The 20,154-nt window shown below is 31.8% G+C and overlaps 1 protein-coding gene across 1 annotated transcript in view; it reads right to left on the reverse strand.

The window, feature by feature from the left end:
• EYS (eyes shut homolog) overlaps window positions 1-20,154 on the reverse strand; it is a 395,623-nt gene that overhangs the window by 14,144 nt on the left and 361,325 nt on the right. Inside the window, exon 8 of the mRNA XM_050788644.1 lies at window positions 7,050-7,209. Coding sequence (XP_050644601.1) covers window positions 7,050-7,209 — 160 coding nt within the window. The remainder of the gene's footprint in view (window positions 1-7,049; window positions 7,210-20,154) is intronic.

Genomic DNA, 20,154 nt, shown 5'->3' on the forward strand with positions numbered 1-20,154 from the left:
CACATGAAAAATGCTCATCATCACTGGCCATCAGAGAAATGCAAATCAAAACCACAATGAGATACCATCTCACACCAGTTAGAATGGCAATCATTAAAAAGTCAGGAAACAACAGATGCTGGAGAGGATGTGGAGAAATAGGAACACTTTTACACTGTTGGTGGGACTTTAGTAAACTAGTTCAACCATTGTGGAAGACAGTGTGGCGATTCCTCAACGATCTAGAACTAGAAATACCATTTGACCCAGCCATCCCATTACTGGGGATATACACAAAGGATCATACATCATGCTGCTATAAAGACACATGAACACATATGTTTATTGTGGCACTATTCAAAATAGCAAAGACTTGAAACCAACCCAAATGTCCATCAATGACAGACTAGATTAAGAAAATGTGGCACATATACACCATGGAATACTATGCAGCCATAGAAAAGGATGAGTTCATGTCCTTTGTAGTGACATGGATGCAGCTGGAAACCATCATTCTCAGCAAACTATTGCAAGAACAGAAAACCAAACACCGCATGTTCTCACTCACAAGTAGGAATTGAACAATGAGAACACTTGGACACAGGAAGGGGAACATCACACACCGGGGCCTGTTGTGGGGTGGGGTGACGGGGGAGGGATAGCATTAGGAGATATACCTAATGTAAATGACGAGTTAATGGGTGCAGCACACCAACATGGCACATGTATAAATATGTAACAAACCTGCACGTTATGCACATTTACCCTAGAATTTAAAGTATAATAAATAAATAAATAGATAAACAAATAAATAAATAGCTTTGATTGCATTATGAATAGAGTTTAGCATTTTCCCCACACATTTAGGGATACTCTCTATGTCTTCATATGTAAACTGTATGTTTATATTACTGACTTACCTATCAGGTTTTTCAGTTTTTGCTTCTTAATTTCTAAGTTATTGATATATTATTGATCCTAATCTATCTTTTGTGAGTAAAATCTCTGTGCGGTGTTTCTTTTGCATTTTGATTTTTATGTCTTTCATAAGCAGATATTTTTACTTGTAGTAAAATTCACAAGTCTTTTCTTTCTGACATCAACATTTTTAGTATTAGCTATAAACATCTTCCCCATCCATTTTATTTTTCGTTTTTCTCTTTTAATTTTTGTGGGTAAATATTAGGTGTATATATTTATGGGTTACCTGGGATATTTTGCTACAGGCATACAATGCATAGCAATCACCTCAGGGAAAATAGTGTATCCATGACTTCGAGCATTTATTCTTTCTTTGTGTTACAGATAATCCAATTATATTCTTTTAATTACTTAAAAATGTACGGTAAATTATTGTTGACTGTAGTCACCCTGTGGTTCTATCAGATACTAGATCTTATTAATTCTATCTAATTTTATTTTTGTACCCATTAACTATCCTCACTTCCATCCACCTCACTATCCTTCCAAACCTCTGGTAACCATCATTCTACTCTCTATCTCTATGAGTTCCATTTTTTTTTTAATTCTAAGCTCTTACAAATATGTGAGAATATGTGAATTTATCTTTCTGTGCCTGGCTTCTTTCACTTAACATAATGACCTCTGGTTCCATCCATGTTGTTGAAAATGACGGGATCTCATTATACACACACATATATATATGTGTGTGTGTGTGTGTGTGTGTGTGTGTGTATTTAGTATTCCATTGGGTAAATATACCACATTTCCTTTACCCATTCATCTGTTGATGGACACTCAGGTTGCTTCAAAATATTGGCTATTGTGAATAGTGCTGAAGTAAACATGGGAGTGCAGACATCTCTTTAATACACTTATCCCCTTTCATTTGAGTATATATCCTAGCAGTGAGATTGCAGGATCATATGGCAGTTCTATTTTTAATATTTTTGGGAACCTCCAAACTGTTTTCCACAGTGATTTGACTAATTTACATTCCCACCAACAGTGTACAAGGGTTCCCTTTTCTATACATTCTTGCTAGCATTTTTTATTGCGTGTCCTTTGCACTGGGATGAGATGACATCTCATTTTAGTTTCGGTTTGCATTTCTCTGATGATCAATAATACTGAGCACATTTTCATATGCCTGTTTGCTATTTGCATGTCTTCTTTTGAGAAACATCTATTTAGATCTTTTTCCCATTTCTAAAATTCATATTATTATTTTATTCCTGTAAAGTTATTTGAGCTCCTTTTGTATCCTCATTATTAATCCCTTGTCAGATAGATAGTCTGCAAATATGATCTCCCTTTCTGTGAGTTTTGTCTTTGTTGGTTGTTTCCTTTCCTCTACAGAAGCATTTTAACTTGGCGTGAGCTCATTTGTCTATTTTTGGTTTGATTACTGGTGCTTCTGGGGTTTTACTCAAGAAATCTTTGCCTAGTCCAATATGCTGGAGAGTTTCCCCAGTGTTTTCTTTTAGTAGTTTCATAGTTTGAGGTCTTAGATGTAAGTCTTTAATCCATTTCGATTTGCTTTTTGTGTACCATGGGAGATATGGATTAGTTTCATTCTTCCCCTATCCAGATTTACAAAGCATTTCTCCAACATTCTCTAATATTTTTATACTTTCTGTTTTATATATTAAAACTTTCATCTATTTCAGTGTAATCCAGAGAATGTTTAAAGGTATATACAAGTTGATTTTTTTTTTTTTTCAGATGGCTATCCATTTGTTCCATGTTAATTATTAAATAGTGCCTACTTATTCTAATAATCTGAGGGGGCAGTTTTATTATATGTTATATATTTTTTAATGTCTTGGATTCATTTTGAGACTTTGTATTTTGTCATATTTGACTACCAATGCAGTGGTGCAATGCTTTTCATTAATGAAGCTATGTAATCTACTTTAAAACATGGCAGAGCTCATTCTATACCCCACTTGTCCACACGATGTGCTTTTGCAGAGTACACTTGACTTTATTCGTCTTTATTTCCATGTGAACATTAAGAAATAAGATGTCAATTTCATAGGAAACAAAGATAACATCATTTTTTTGTTAAAATTTCAATAAACCTATAACATAACATGAAGAGTTGAAATCTTTAAAAGTTGTATCTCCAGTATAATAAAAGTTTTTTAGGGGGAAGGTTATTATTATTTTAAATTTACAGATGAAATTGTATGTATTTACCATATACAACATGATATTTTGAAGTATATATACATTGCAGAATGACCAAATCTAGCTAATTAACATATGCATTACCTCATATAGTTATCATGTTTGTGGTAAGAACACTTTTGAAATTATAAAACTCACTGGCAAAAGTAAACACATTGTAAAATTCAGAATATTCAAATACTGCATGGTAGTGTGTATATTACTAATATAATTAGTATGAAGGTTAAAAGAAAAAACTATTAAGAATAATAGTAGCTACAGCATAATATATCTTTAGGATTTTCTTTCAGATTATGTATGCATGCACCTATACTACAGCAATATCAAAAGTTTTCTCCATGTAGAGGTTGCAAGTTTTTGTTAATTTTAGTACTATGCATTTAAACATTTTAATTCTTGTTTGTAAGAAATATTTTCTTCCTTATGATTTAATTAGCTTTGTTCTGTTTATGAAAGTTACTTATTTCTAACTAATGATTTAATTAAGAGAATTCTCTTTCAAAGCATGTAAAAATGCTTTAAAAACTTTCTATAAGTGATATGAATGAAAAGCACTAAACCATTTTTTTAATACTCAGCTTTTTAAAAAATCTTCAATTAAAGATTAAAACCAAAAATTAAAACTACAGTCCCTAAAATACTTAATATATATATAAATAGCAGACATTTGACAAAAGAAGACTTGAAGGTAGAACAATATACAAAGAAAAAATGGATTTTGATAAGGATTCCTTTGTTGGTATAGCACTTCCTATTTTCACAAAAATTGCTTAAAATTTAAAAAGTAATGTATAATGCATAGATTATAATTAACATACTGGAAGGTCTTCTACAAGAAGATCCATTATTTTGTAAGGGAAATATAAAACTTTCAAAGTAAATTTGTTTTGCAATATCAACTTGCAAATGCAACAATTACTATTTGTTTAGAAAAAAGTTTACTAGTACATGTTAAGTGTTTTAACTCTGTATGTTTATCTTAGATAAGCACACTGAAATAAGGACATGCTTCAAGAAGAAAGAGATTTAAAAGAATTTCTGTCTTATTTTCTTTTTTTTAGCTAGAATTGTATCTTTTCTTAAGCATTATTCATATTGTCTTACTTCACTTCACAACTCTTTATCCACTCTGTCAGCAGCTCTTTTCCTCAAATCTAATAATACACATAATGAACATAGATGATGATTTCGAAAAGAAACAGTGCATGTCAGCTCTTTCTCAAGATGTGCACTGTCGACCAATTGTCCTTGAAGGGTCTTCTTCTAATTAATTACCATCCCTTCTCTGTAGAGCAATCATATTGGCAAGAATTGATTGGGCATGTAAGACACTTCGTTTAGTTGTTAGAGAAATCCCTTAATTAAAATAATTTTCCTGCTGGTAAAATTAATGCACCCCATGCAAACTCACCAGCATAATTTTAAAGTTCCTCTTCAATTATATTTTATATTTTATGAGGAAAAAAGTAAAAAAAGATCTTAATGGCAATTACCAAAATAAACAAGATGGAATTTTGCAATACATAAAATGTATAATTCTATTTACATATTTATTTTCATTTATTTTAACTTCTATTTTGTTTTGAAAACTTGAGAAGTTTCACTGCTGAATCTTCATATTGAAATTCAAAATAAGTTTAAGTGTTTTACTTAAACATTCATTCAGCCTGTGCATTATCACACTGCTTCTTTTCCATTGGACAGCCCAACTCATTTAGATTCTCACATGTAGGGGTCGCAAAATTTTTATTTTTGTTATAATTAGCTATATTCAGTAAGCTCTGTCCCGTAATTCAGGAAGAAATAATGATGAAATATGCATACATTGTTTTGAAGATAATTGCTTTTTGCTAAGTTATCCATGAGTAATTTTAACTTTGTATTACAACACCCATTTTCTAAAACATACATTTGTTATTGTACTGCCATTAATAAAGTTGACTATATTTGCTCAAAGCTGATTTATCCATGAGCAATTTGACTTGCTATTATTCATTCCATTCTCCCTCAAAAATACTTTTGCTATTTCATCATTGTGAATATGTTCTCTGTCGCAATTTTTTGTTCTCAAAAGAAGTTTAATATTTAAAAATAACCAAACAGATGAAAGCATTATTCCTACTATGAGACAAAGGAAAATCAAGTTCAAAAATGGTGCAGGCACTGCAGTATGTGAACAAATTTGGTTGTAACAGTATATCTCAATGTGCACATGAAAAGCATTTAGGGATCCTCAAAAAATACTCTGTGTCCATCTCACTACAATTCCAGTTTGATTGTTCTATAGTGGGAGTTCACCATTAGTGTGTTTCAAAAGCTCCTCAGATGATTCTAATATGTGGTCAGGGTTTAAAAACAACTGAACTGACACAATCCCTAAATAGTCCTGAAGTTAATTCCTCTAACCTCAACTATTCTTATTTCTTTGTTTTGTCTCATTGTGTCATTTATAAAATAGTAACTATACATAACAGAGTCTCTGAAAGTTCCTTTTACTATCAACATAGTATTATCAACAATGCTTTGCTCTCTTCTACCACTTTTGGTCTTCAGTGTGATCTGATTAATGAACTGATAACTATTTCTGTCACTAAAGGTTGTTAACACTACAGTGTACTACTTTATGAGCATGGTGAAACAAATAATCGTGTTTTCTGTTTAAAAGGCTAATTGTTAGTTTACTTCAACACTGTTGTGTTGTAATGCAATGTTAGAAATTTAGCTGCTGTCGGTTAGCTGTTACTCGAAACATCAAACTATTAATTTGCTGGTTGTTTGTAAATTGAAGTGCCAAAATATCATTGCCAGAGGAAATATTCTTTAAAAGAATGAAAATATCATATAGTCTTAAGAATGTAAATCTAATTTGCATCACCTAAGTTAAATACTATTAAACATGTAATCAAAGAATGAAAATTATGTTCATCAAAAAAATTGAGATAGAAATTGAAATTCTATAAAACAAAAACATACATGTGAATATAAGTATTGAAATGATTTCAAAGTATGTAAGACTTGAAGGTGTCCTGTTGACACCTTCACACTTGCTATTTCCAATTCATAAACAAGATCTTCCATTTATTTCAAGCTTCCAGCATTATGACTCACATTATTACTCCAACCAACTCCCTAGCTTTTTTTCTTCTCTTCCATGTATTTCTCTACTTGCTATAAAATTATTGAATGCGTCAAAAGCTATAGTAATTTTCTATTCCTTTTAGAATAGAAATCAAAATATTTAACCCAGCATTTTAGTTCTGGCTTTATTCCCTCCATGGAATTGTTATTAGTCTTTTCTCACAGCCCCAGACAGGGCTTCAAAGACGCCACTTCTTCTAATATAATGTCTTTACAAATACAATTCCCTCAACCTAGAATCCTCTCCTTTCCAGCTTCTCTGCCATGACATTATTCTCTATATCTCTCTTCAGGGGTCATTTTCTTAGGGAAACCTTTTCTGACAACGCAACTCAATCTCTCAATTGCCCAGTTTTTTTTTTTGTTTGTTTTTTGTTTTGTTTTGTTTTGTTTTCCTAAACAGGCTTATTGCTTATAAGCATTCATGGAATGCTACTTGTTTTCTTAAGAGCATTTTGATTTTAAATAAAATAACATAGTTATCACTGTATTTGTCCACTAACCACTCCCTTCCAACAAATGGATTTATGAAAGTGGGAAATAGCTCTAGTTTACTTCACTATTATGGATGTTGCACCAAGTAGATTTCCTAGGATGTAGTTGGTGTTAAACACGTCAGTTAAAGGAATACATCGGAAAATAAGAGTATTTATTTTATTTTTACTTTATATTGTGTTTTGAGATAGAAAATACCTTGTGTGTTTAGAAAGTGAATACTTGACTAGTAAATTTTGAAATAATTCAAGCAGATTTTTAAAAAAATTACATAAATTTGTTACCTGTAAATCCCAATTGCCACACATATTCAAAATGAGCAGGACCTTTATCTTGGCAAATACCATGGAAGGTGATTCCATAGTAGCAGGGGTGTAGATGAATCAGGTGAACATTCTTCAAAAACCAAAATGGATTTTTTGTGCACCCTGGAATGCATACATACTACAAAAAGGAAACAAGGAAAAATGGTAAATACCTTTTTGAAATATATATATATATATATAACATAAACAGCTAATTTTCAAAACCAGTGATTATAGAAAGCTTTCTGGGACACACTTTTTATACTTCTCTTTATTTATTCTATTTCTTTATCTTTTCTTTCTGTACCATCTTTTGTCATTCATTTTCAAAAGCCTATATGATAATCTTTTAGCTTTGACTCACTCTCAATATACAACAGTCCCTAATCTTCTGTTTGATGGGCTATAATACATCTTTCCCCTCACAAATTAAAAATACCTATGATATAAATTAAGAGATACACCATTTAAAACACTTATAACAGTAGAATTAGCACAATAAAATGTCATGGTAGTGTTCAAATTAGACTTTTGCTATCATTTGAAAATAGTTTAAGATAATAATATGATTTGTTTATGTAATCTCCAGCATCTTCAAATACAAAAATCATATATAGTTATATCCACAACTGAACTAACTAAATGTAAACCATTTTAGGTCACATTGAGGTCATCACTAAGTTTTAGTACATGTTACACTACTTAGGTATTAGGAAGACATCAACCAGCATGAAATCTAAGCCCTAGAGACAAACTAGGGCTATGCATTCTCTTTAGAGCATACCCCTCAATTATTTCTACTTCTCCACGTTTTTGATTAACAAATCTCCCTTGAATTAGGCAGAGAAAAGCACAGCTGAGACATGCAGTACAAGGAATCTAACAGTTCCATTAATGAAATTACTACACTAAGTAAGCATTGTTCTGCTTCAAGTCATGGTGGTCTACCTGGATTTGCAATCACAATTTCCTAATTGCACAACAACCCTAAAGTATGAGTCAACACTAAAGGCGAGGTAAAAAAAAAAAAAAAAAAAAAAAAAAAAAAAAAAAAAAGCCAGGCGTGGTGCCTCATGCCTGTAATCCTAGCACACTTTGGGAGGCCGAGGCAGGTGGATTACCTGAGGTCAGGAATTCAAGACCAGCCTGGCCAACATGCTGAAACCCTGTCTCTACTAAAAATACAAAAAATTAGCCAGGTGCAGTGGCACGTGCCTGTAATCCCACCTGCTCTGACGTCTGAGGCAGGATAATCGCTTGAACCTGGGAGGCAGACATTGCATTGAGCTGAGATCACACCACTTCACTCCAGCCTGGGCTACAGAATAAGACTTTGTTTCAAAAAAAAAAAAAAAAAAAAAAAAGTAATAATTAAAAAAAATAATTATCATTTAGTAATATTAAATGACTACCAAAATAATACAATTGTATGATATATTTCCAAGCTGTGAGATGATCAAAAGCTTTAACCCATGACTTTTATACTGAGACATCAAATGTTGAACTCTACAAATGGCATTAACCAATCTTCACTGTCAGTGGAGATTGCCTTTATTGGATTTGGGTCCTCATTGTGATAGAAAATATGAAGGCCTAATGAATTCTGAATATATGACTGTACAAAATAAACTTAGCAGAATAGTACATTATTCATATTGATAGGATCCTATAGAGTCGTTTCTTCACTTAAAACTTAACAAAACAGTAGACAGTTTTATCTCTCATCCCCCTCTCACCCTTCCCTCTGAGTCCCCTGCATATTGAGTACAGTGTACACTGCTTGGGTGACTGGTCTACCAAAACTAAGAAATCACCACTAAAGAACTTATTAATGTAACTAAAAGCCACCTGTACCCCAAAGAGTATTGAAATAAAAATTAAGAAATAATTTAAGAATATCCTCTTCTGGACATTGGCCTAGGAAGACAACTCATGATTGAGATCTCAGAGTACAAGAAACTAAAACAAAAATAAACAAATAGGACTTGATTAACCTAAAATGCTTCTGCACAGCAAAATAAATAATCAATAAAGTGAACAGACAACCTTCAGATTGGGAGAAAATATTTGCAAATTATGCATCCAACAGCACACTAAAATCCAGAATTTACAAGGAATTCAAGCAACTCAACAACTTCAAAATACAACCAAATAACCCAATTAAAAAGTGGACAAACAACATGAATAGGCATTTTTCAAAAAAGACATACAAATAGCCAGCCGACGTATGAAAAAATGCTCAACATCACAAATCATCAGAGACATGCAAATTAAAACCACAATGGGGCATCATCTTATACCAATCAGAGTGGTCATTATTAAAAAGTCAAAAAAAAAAAAATAGATGTTGGTGAAGATGCAGAGAAATGGAATGCTCATGCACTCCATTGATGGGAATGTAAATTAGTACAACTGCTATGGAAAATAGTATGGAAATTTTTCAGAGAACTAAAAACAGAACTGTGATTTGAACCAGCAATTGCACTGCTGGATATCTACCCAAAGGAAAAGAAATCATTATATAAAAAAGATACCAGCACAAGTATGTTTATTGATTCATTATTCATGATAACAAAAATGTGGAATCAACCTAAGTGTCCACCAATTGATGACTGGATAAAGAAAATTATTTATACACACATACACATACATATACATACACACAATGGAATACTATTTAGCAATAACAAGGAATAAAATCATGTCTTCTATGGCAAAAAAATTAACAAACTGCAACAACAAAAACTAAATTTGAATTAAGCCCTGTCTAAGTTGTTATGTTTTGTCAGAAATTGCTTTTGTTCTTGTTTGTTTGTTTTTTAAACTAAGAATACCAGAAGAAGCAGGATCAAAGATATGAATACCTGTTTCTGCCACTCAGGAGTTAAGGAATCATTAAAAAATGAGACATTAAATATTCTGTAATAACCTTGAGAGAGAAGGGCCGTTAAGGAGCAATGACAGATGCCAGGAAAAACGACAAAAATAATATGAATCCCTGCTCACAGGGGTGCCGTGGTACTCTTCCTACTACTTTAACCTGAAGACCACATTTGACTTCTGACTTTGCTTAATGAAAAAACAAAGTCACCGAGGATATATTTCAAGGCGTGTCTGAACAACGTATCTGTCCTTATACCCTTCTATACTGAATAAGGACACTGTGAAGATATTATAACTTTAGATAAAGTTTGGATTTAGAGGGAGTTATTTGTGATTGCAGCTCTTAATACCTTTTAAAACTTATTGCAACACCAGGACATTATCCTCTAACATAACAACCTTAATGTTAAGAGCAGTTAATTTAAAAGAGCAATTTATTTAAGCCATATGTAGAGGTGAGGAATATTGTCATATAGGTCTATCTCTGATTCCAACCTCTCATTTATACCTTGTGTGTTCATGTGAGGATGCAGATACACACACACACACACACACACACACACACACACACATTTCACAGCACCAACATGAAAATAGATAATAGAATATAACTTTTAAAGCAAGTTAATATAAGTAAAGTATGATGGTGAGAAGGAAGAGTGGAGGCACTTTTTGTGTAAAACATTTAACTTAACAGTCTTTTGGAGGAATTAGATGCATCACTACTGTATTACAACTGAGCCGTTAATCTTGAAGCTTCATCAGTATTAACTTTGTTCACTTTCATCATGTTGCTGAGACGCTCATCATTTCTGCAGAGGTTCGAGAGAAAGGCCTTTTGAGCAGTGTACAAGTTCTTTTTTTTTTTTTTTTTTTTTTTTTTGAGACGGAGTCTCGCTCTGTCGCCCAGGCTGGAGTGCAGTGGCGCGATCTCGGCTCGGCTCACTGCAAGCTCCGCCTCCTGGGTTCACGCCATTCTCCTGCCTCAGCCTCCTGAGTAGCTGGGACTACAGGCGCCCGCCACCGCGCCCGGCTAATTTTTTGTATTTTTAGTAGAGACGGGGTTTCACTGTGGTCTCGATCTCCTGACCTTGTGATCCGCCCGCCTCGGCCTCCCAAAGTGCTGGGATTACAGGCTTGAGCCACCGCGCCCGGCCACAAGTTCTTTTTGTATATTTACAAAAGCTTTATTCACTTTCTTACCTTCTAAATCATGCATAATATTTATCTTCTTAAGGTTAGTGGTAACTAGTGTTGCTTTGTTTTTAGTCTTCAAGTGTTTTTTGGCTTGCTATGTGAAATACATTCCTGGCCTTTGCCCTCTTAATTTGTTCTTGTCCATTGTCTATAATACGCATGTGCAGCTTCTTAAGCTTCAAGTGATGCCATCTATTGAGTGAATAAACTAAATGTTTGTCTTTAAACTGCTCTGACCTTTCTAGAAGCCAAGGGAAAAGGGGAAACATTAAAATATACCACAGCTGTTTTTATTGATTAATTTTATACTGGTAGATCCATTTTGGTTTACTGGATGAACCAGATTTCCAGTTGATATTCCTAAGGGACAACTGTTGTATGGTGGAGAATATTAAACAAATGACAATACTTTGGTAATATTGTTATGAAAAAATATTTATTATATTGACCAGGGGTCTACAAAGTATTTTCTTAAGTTCTATGTTATACAAGTAAGATGATTTTTAAGTAAATCAACTTCCTTTTTTTGATTATGAATTTCAAAAATGCTGCTAATAAAAGAAATTATTTCAACTCCACAGTGAAATGCTCATTGCCTGCTAAAACACTATTTTTTTTTTTTAGTTTTTGTAAACCTAAATAAAAAGACAATTAAGTGAGGCAAACGTTATTTGTGTGACCAGATAGGTGTCTTTGTGGAATTCAGTTATTTTAATGTGACCTCTCTTTCAGAATGAAGTTAATTTTCAGTAGAATGACGGCCTTCTCTGTTGTTAAGATATCTTAAGTTTCACAGTGACCTCAGGTAATATGGTAATATTAACTTTTCTCATCAATCTTATTTAGAACCAAAGAGATTAAAAAGAAGTTAGTTTACATGGAAGTGTTCACTTAGTTTGATTTTTCAATTTATTTCTATTAATACTTGAAATTGATGCTTTAAAATAATCCTTATTTTAAATACTATCTTCAATTTAATTTGTGGATTAGGTGAAAAACATTTAACAGAAAAATTTCTGTAGTCTGGGAATATATCTCGAAATTTATACATTTCAAACTTTACCTCTCAAATAGAAGTAGGATTATCTTCATTTAAATAATTTCACTTATTATGGTATGGTGAATTTAAGGTGATCAACTTAACTGTTTGCCAGGGACTTTCCTTTTTTAAAAGCTAAAAGTCTTGTGTCTACTAAATTACTCAGTCCTAGGGAAATTAGAATGGTTACATTTCCTAAGTGTAGATTATACACTCAAAGCTTTATTTCTGAAATTAAGGAGGATGAGGAGCAGAGCTGTATTTGACATGCCACGAGAGAGGGAAATGATCCTCTGTTGCTGTAGGTTTCTAAACTCTCTCTCTCTGTGTGTGTGTGTGTGTGTGTGTGTGTGTGTGTGTGTGTGTTGGGGGAGGGGGGATTTAGTTACCATAGCATAACCCAACCTAACACGCTTATCAGAAGTTTCCTCCACCTATAGGTGAGACTAAACTCATTATCAAATGTATTAAATTAGACCTTATACTACAAAATGTATAGCTCATATTTATTTCTATAAGAAAATAAAAAATTACATTAATTGCAGTAAACAATAGGTGTTTATAAGTTGCTAATAAAAATATACATGAAAAATAGCAATGTGTCTTAGAAAACAGTTGTGTGTATATTTCTGAGAAAAAAATTAGGAATTGAATACAATAAAATGCATTTTTTTATTATAAAAGTACTAGATTCTCTTTTCTGTAATTTGGCTCATTAAAAGGGAAAAAGGTCACTTATGATTTCATTTTCCAAACAGCTATAGTCAATATTTTGAGGTACTTTCTTCTAGTTTTCTTTCTTATGAGTGATTTTTCCACACAGATATAATCATACTAACATGCACACACTTGTGTAATCTTTCTTTCATTTATGTCATCTAGGCATTTTTAATTCTAATAAAAACATAAGATTGTATTGTAAAAAAAAGAAAATAGCAATGTGTTAATCTATCCTGTACTTGACAGCCCACTCGATGTATAAAAATTGAAAAGAGGAATCAATTCAGCATTTCCTCTATTTCTTCTGCTACTGAGTAGGGTGACAAGTGTTGGGAATACACAAGCATGCCTTTGGAAGCAAACATCTATCTTACTGTTGACAGTGAACTAATTAACTGGTACATATTAGACAACTAAACTTGAACTGACTTTGAACCTCAATGAGCTTGTGAGAGGAGTAATTTTGGTAAGCAAACAGTGAAATTAAGACAAAGATAAAATAGTTTCACAATGACAGTAAAAAGAAACAAGAGAATCAAGAAAATTGTAAAAAGTAATCTATTTCTTATATCTCATGTCACATCAGAAATAAGCAAATTTTGCAGTATCAAAGTTTTGTGCTTTTTATTTGATTGACACAAAATACATATTCATAACAATTTTATAACCTTAACTAACTGATTTATCATTTTTTATGCCAAATATATTCAATGTTGCTTTCCTTAAGGCTTTTCTATTTCATAAAGGAAAACTGATTTTGATTGCTAGTATGAAGAGGATTTTAAAACAACTCTAGATGCTGATTTCTTATTTCAGCAGCAACCTTTCTTAGGAAAGATAATGATTTCCATTAGAAATCCTACTTTTCATTATGTATTAAGCATTGTAAACTTCTCTTTCTTAAAGAAACTGTATCATGAAATTATGGCATATACCTATTATTACAGCATCTGGATTTCCTGGTGATTCTATTTATATTTATTTAAAGCATTTGTTAGTTTTTAAAAACTATCCAGAAAAATGAAAATAAATTCCTGTATATACTCAGATATTAGTAGTGGGAAAACCTCACCTCTCTCTCTTTCTTTTTTTTCTTAGTATTTGTATGTGTGGCCATTTTACCATGTATGTGAATTCACTGTTGTTCAAATGGGTTCAAAAGCATTATCTCATTCTATTCATTTCATTGTTTTTTTAATAGCCGGGAAAGAATATTTGTATATTCATTGTTTTTTTAATAGCCGGGAAAGAATATTTGTGAAACCCCGTCTCTACTATATTTAGCACTTCTATACTTCAGATAAGGAAATAAAAAGTATAGATTTCTTTTCAGCTCACACACACCTCAATTCTCACAGGTCTAAGACATAAAACCTTTATACTCAGGTTTCAAATCTCATCAATTATTACTTTATTTTTAAATTTATTCCCTATTCCCCAATAAAAATATTTTCAATGGAAGTTTTAATTGACACACAGAAACTATTATCATTAAAAATTTGAAGCATATAACCTTATAATTCTGAGGTTTTATTGTTTTAATGACACCACCTTCTTGCTTTGGCATCACTTATTCACTTATCCGTCTGAAGTACTAATACATTATTAACAGCTTATTTCTAAAATATTGTATTCAACCCAGTCGAAAGAAATGTAATGATCTTTTAAAAAGCAATGATAAATTTACATAAATTAATGTTCAATTTTCACTCATAGTCAAACACTTCTATGGAAAATTAATAAAGTAAAATCAATAGCAAATATATTATTTAAATTAATAACTATAATGTTTTATTAATATAACTATATATTAATAAAAATAATGCTAAAAATAGCATTATTTTTCCTCTAGCTCTTCTGAGTAGCACCTAAATTTAGGAACTGTACCAAAAAATGTAAAATAATACAAAATAAAAAACAAAGCTGGCCTATTTTGGTTCTCTGGGGATCAAGGGAAATATGATTTTAACAGATAATTCTCAAGCAGTTTGGGAAATTATATGAGATCATTTTTTGGTCTCCTGTTATTATTTTAACATTTTTCCATAAATCACAGTAGTTGCTGACAATTCCATGACCATACCATATTCTAGAGAAATGTGAAAATCCAACAAATATTCTCTGAAATACAACTCTTCTCCAGCTGTTATGCTAAAAAGAAACACAAAATTTAATGACAGCATCCTTGATCTCACTGAGCTCACAGTCTAATGTGTGTTTACAGTCATTCCAAGAAGTCCCATTTAGTGTAGTCAGTGCTGTGTAGAAGACAGTATTCCAAACAATGGGAATAGAAAGGAAGAAGCAGTTGACATAATCACAAATGTTATGAGGTAGTTTCATTCTGGATGAAGGCATGTATTGGGCTATACATGAAATAGGAAAGGCATTCTTTTCCATATTTCCATCTATATTTCTACATATAGAATTGTGACTGGAGTTCAAGGAATGGTAGGTGACCATAAATTATTGAATATGTGTCCTTTTACCAAAAACACTATAATTAACTAATTTCTAAATTTCCTTTAGAAATATTAATATATGGATACGTGAGTGATCAATGTAATTTAATGACTTGTGAGGTGACTGACAGGAATTTCTTTCTTTCTTTTTTCTTTCCTTTGTTCCTTCCTTTGTTCGTTCGTTCTAATTTTTTTTTTTTTTTTTAAGACAAGGTCTGTCTCTCTTCCCATCGCCCAGGCTGGAATGCAGTAGTGCTATATCTGCCCACTGAAACAACCTCTGTCTCCTGGGCTCAAGCCTCTTATTTTCTAATTATGAGAAAATGACTCAAGAAATTGAGCAAATATTGGAATGTTTCATGACTGTGAGGAAATGTACACTATTCGAAAACATATATGAGTAACTATTATTCACAATCTGTAGTATCCCGTCAAAGTTCACAACAGCTAATGGCCAGAGAACCTGCTCTTCCCCTATTTTCATTTATTTCCTTTTAAAGATTTCTTTGATTTTCAAAAGTATTACTACAAGAACAAAAATGTGGCTAATTCATCACCAAGTATTTAATTTTCTTGTTTTAAGACATGATAATCACTATTATTCAAGATCACTTCTTTATTCAAAATGTATTTATTGTGAGTATGCTCTGGGGAGTTATTAATCACATATGGCACAAAGAAAGCAAAAGAACAAAATTGTCCCAGTTCTCTTAGATATAACTTTAAAATGAACACAAATAAACAATGAAAATCTCACAATTCCTAAAGGCAATACATTCTAGGACATCATTAATCCAAGACGCTGAAAGTTGAGTGTGTCATTTAAACACGCCTAGATATATTTTACTATTTGGGAGTAAAGTAAAATTGACATATATGTATTTATGTGCATGTGTATATGTGCGTATGTGTGTTTGTATAAATGTATATACACAGGCATATACATTACATATATACATATATGTATGTATACACATGATACGTTATTATATATACACATATATGTATGTGTACAGTTATATGTATGCCTATATATGTAATGTATGTGCATGTGTTTATATGTAATTTTTTTTTACAGGTGCTTAAAGTATTTTCTTCTTAGGAGACAGTTTCTTCCCCTTCCTAAATATATACATTTTATTTAAAAATTTCTATATTAGTATTTTATATCACTGTAGACAAAGTGTAATATTCTCCAGTGCTATATGGTTCTCTGGTTCTGATGTATTTATTTTTTCTCAAGGGCTTTCATTTTTAAACTTTATAAATACAGTGTCTCTTACTAAACTCTTATCATTACTTTAAATTCAAAAAAAGAAAAGCTATGGGAAATCTTTAGAGTGAAGTCACCCTTTTCAACAGGAAAGCAAGCAGTCTCAAAGAACCATGAAAATGATCTGATTGTGTTTAGTCCTAAATCAACTTTTAGCTGCTGGGCTAAAAATGCCTTTGCCATGACATTAAACCTTTGTAGTTGTCTCTCACATATTACATAGACTTGCATGCCAAATGTCATTCAACTTCAGGAATGAATGTGATCAACATGGGCTGCAAAAGAAGATAAATGATTACCATAATGATTTAAAATAATATTAAAACTCTTATTTTTTCCTTTTTGCAGTTACATCTTCCTTTTGTTCTTATAGGCTACATAACATCTATTTGTTTCATTCTTCTAACAAACAAATGACTGTAGAAAACCAAAATCCCTATTTTCCCTTCCCAGCTAATTGCTAATGCAAACTTCTTATAAAAGTGGCATAATATTAAATAAACAATTAATGAAGCAATTAAACTTTAGGTTCAAGATAACCTACATTGACTCTACCCATTTTTTGTTACAGTTATATTTAATCATTTCAGAAGATAGAAAAAAAATCTCAACTCCTTTAAATGTACATCATTTTGTTTCCACAATATTGTAAATGTTCTGATTGATGTTGTTTTTCATGGCATAGACAGATATATTTGATAACGTTGCCATCTCAGGAAGAGTACATCTTTAACAGACTAAAAATGACTTTAATGTTCTTTTTAATTTTCATAATTAGTTAAAAATTAGATTGAAAATTGATGATTTAATTCTTTTAATACAAGTCAAGTTTATTTAGTAGCATTTATTTAGATTACTTCAATCTATCAGTATTTTACATTTTGTTATTTAACTAAAAACTTCAATTAAATATATATGTCACATATTTTTTCCAATTGTAGATGTGTATGTGAACTAAATTTTCCCTCAAAATACCTTATTATAATTTTTTCAATATCATTTTTGTATAATCAAACTTTACTCCACTGATTTCAGTTTATAAACTCAGAAAACGACTTTAAATATATTCTTGCATTGATTTTCTCTATTTTAATGTAATTCTCTTTTTTATTGTGCTATCATAATATCTTAATTATTGGGGCTTTATAATTAATTTTTTCACCTGGTATTCCAAGTACTTCTTTGGTAGTTTTTCAAAGTTTCCTTATATATTTTTTAATTTGTTTTTCCAAATAAACTCTTGGATATTTTTTCTTAAATATCTCTCATACGTAAATTATTAAATAATGTCTGATACATTACATCGTTTGATTTTGTCTGTGCAAATTTTTGAAACTGTAGGGTAATATGATTTTTCTCAGGCTTTGACTAAAAATATAATCAACTAAATGTCTTTTTTTTTCAATTCATGGTAGAACATTGATTAGAACATTTCCTTCCATAAGGAGTAGTAAACAATCAACCTCAGAATGATATTAGTCATTACATAGGAAACATTTACAGATATACTAGAGTAATAACACAGAAATACAAAATGAATAAAACTTCAAAATATGATAATCTTGCGTGAGTTGAAAAATTTTTTTTCAGATAGTCCACTCATTACAGACATGTGCTTCAGATGTATTTTAACCCATGGCCCTCATAAAAGAGATCAAGTTGAACTATACTAAAAATATTAAGACTCATTATGATATCCTTCTCTTTGGGTTTGATTCTAGGTAATTTTATAATTATTTCAGATATTTCTTACATCTACCTTTTATATCAGGCATTTTAACGGATAGTTCACAGACAATGTTCTCTTCTTGGTTAATTTGGGTACTTTTAAAGTTCAGCTCCTTCACCCAGGATGACACCATGGAGCTCTCAACATCTTTACTTAAAGAGATAGGATACATGTATTAAAACAAGTACTTGGCCAAGTAGAATATTATGGAGTTAGAGGAGAGGTGGCTAAATTTAGAAAAAAATGAAATATGTTTCTTCTGATTTCTAAATTCACTATTCAAATGCGAAAAGTAACTTTTTCTTTTGATGAAAATCTGAGTGATAGTGTGTATCAAGCATTTTTGGTACAATTGCATAATTAAACTCTCCACCTCATTTTAAGGAGTTCTGGTCATCTGCATACTGTCAAAGGATTTTTTGTGAGTTGAGATACATTGCTTAAAAAAAGTCTTCCTAACTCTGAAGAGCAGCTGGAAAAATAAACAGTCAGGACTTCAGGCAACTATCAATCTAGGGAAACTTGGTAGCCAACAAAGAATGAATAAATTCCTTCCTCTGTTCTCATAACAAAAGTAAGAATACTCAAGGACTGACCTATATTTGCTAATAGTAAGCTTATCCAAAGTATATACGATAGCAACAACCAACAAAAATCTCACTCATATTTTTTCCAGGATCTGGGAAGATTCCTGTTTTGGCCCTCCATCTGCCTGCACTTCTTACGCCTGAAATAATTTTCTGCCTGATCCCAGATTTAGATAGGAAATGATTATGAAGAACTGAGCAAAAGATAGACAATATTAACCTGTGGATCTCTGTCTCTGTGTCCTATATCTCCCCCTGTGGGAGTGTGTATATGTGGTCAGTCCCTCCTCAGTAATAGGTGGACACTATTTTCAAATCTAAACTTTCAGCAATTGATGTTAGGTTTCTCTTTTATCTTTTATTTTGTTTGCAATTAAAGTTAAGATATATATATATATATCTCTCAGTGAGTGACTATTACAAAGCAGAAGGTAAGATCATGGTCTGTCTTGTTCAACATTGTGTGCCTGGAGTTGAGAGGTTCCATAATGTAATATTTTCAATATTCTTTCAATGAGATGTACTAGTTACATAGCACTAAGAGATTATAAAAGAATTAGAGAGATGTTTTGCCTAAAGACAAGTGACTAAAGATTTTGCCAAAACTTACTGAGGCTAAATAAAATTACTTAGTCCATAGGCCTCTTGTAATACCTGTGATTACATCTGCAATCAGAATGTTGGCTGTCTAGTAAATTATGCATGATTCTCACTTTGTAACATGGATTGCCTTATTTTTTAAATCAGTGTTTCTGTTGACTTTTGAGTACAAGGTGAAAACATGACTTTGCAATTGTTAAAGATAACATAAGAATCATGTAGACACCAATTTCTAAACATTAGATGTTCATATTGTGAAGAACACCAGTTAGTGCCTTTTGTGTAAACCAAACCTAGTTTAATGCCTGTTACTCCAACCAAACAACTGTTAGGATCCTTTTTCATTCTCAAGTGTGTCTTAATGAGGATAATAAATTAGTGAAGTATGTACACATACAGGATATGCCATTAGCACGGGCTATTCCTGAGTTAGAAATGGGACAGCAAAATGTTACAAGCCAATATCTCATTTGTGAAAGTCTGCTGTTTCCGTAAGCAGTTGACAAATGGATCTTCTAAATGTGCCAACCATGTCAAGGTAAATGCAGAATTTTAACTAATGAAATTTAAATCCATTTGTTCTGAGATACTCAA

Source organism: Macaca thibetana, chromosome 4, assembly GCF_024542745.1.
Source record: "Macaca thibetana thibetana isolate TM-01 chromosome 4, ASM2454274v1, whole genome shotgun sequence".
Taxonomy (NCBI): Eukaryota; Metazoa; Chordata; class Mammalia; order Primates; family Cercopithecidae; genus Macaca; species Macaca thibetana.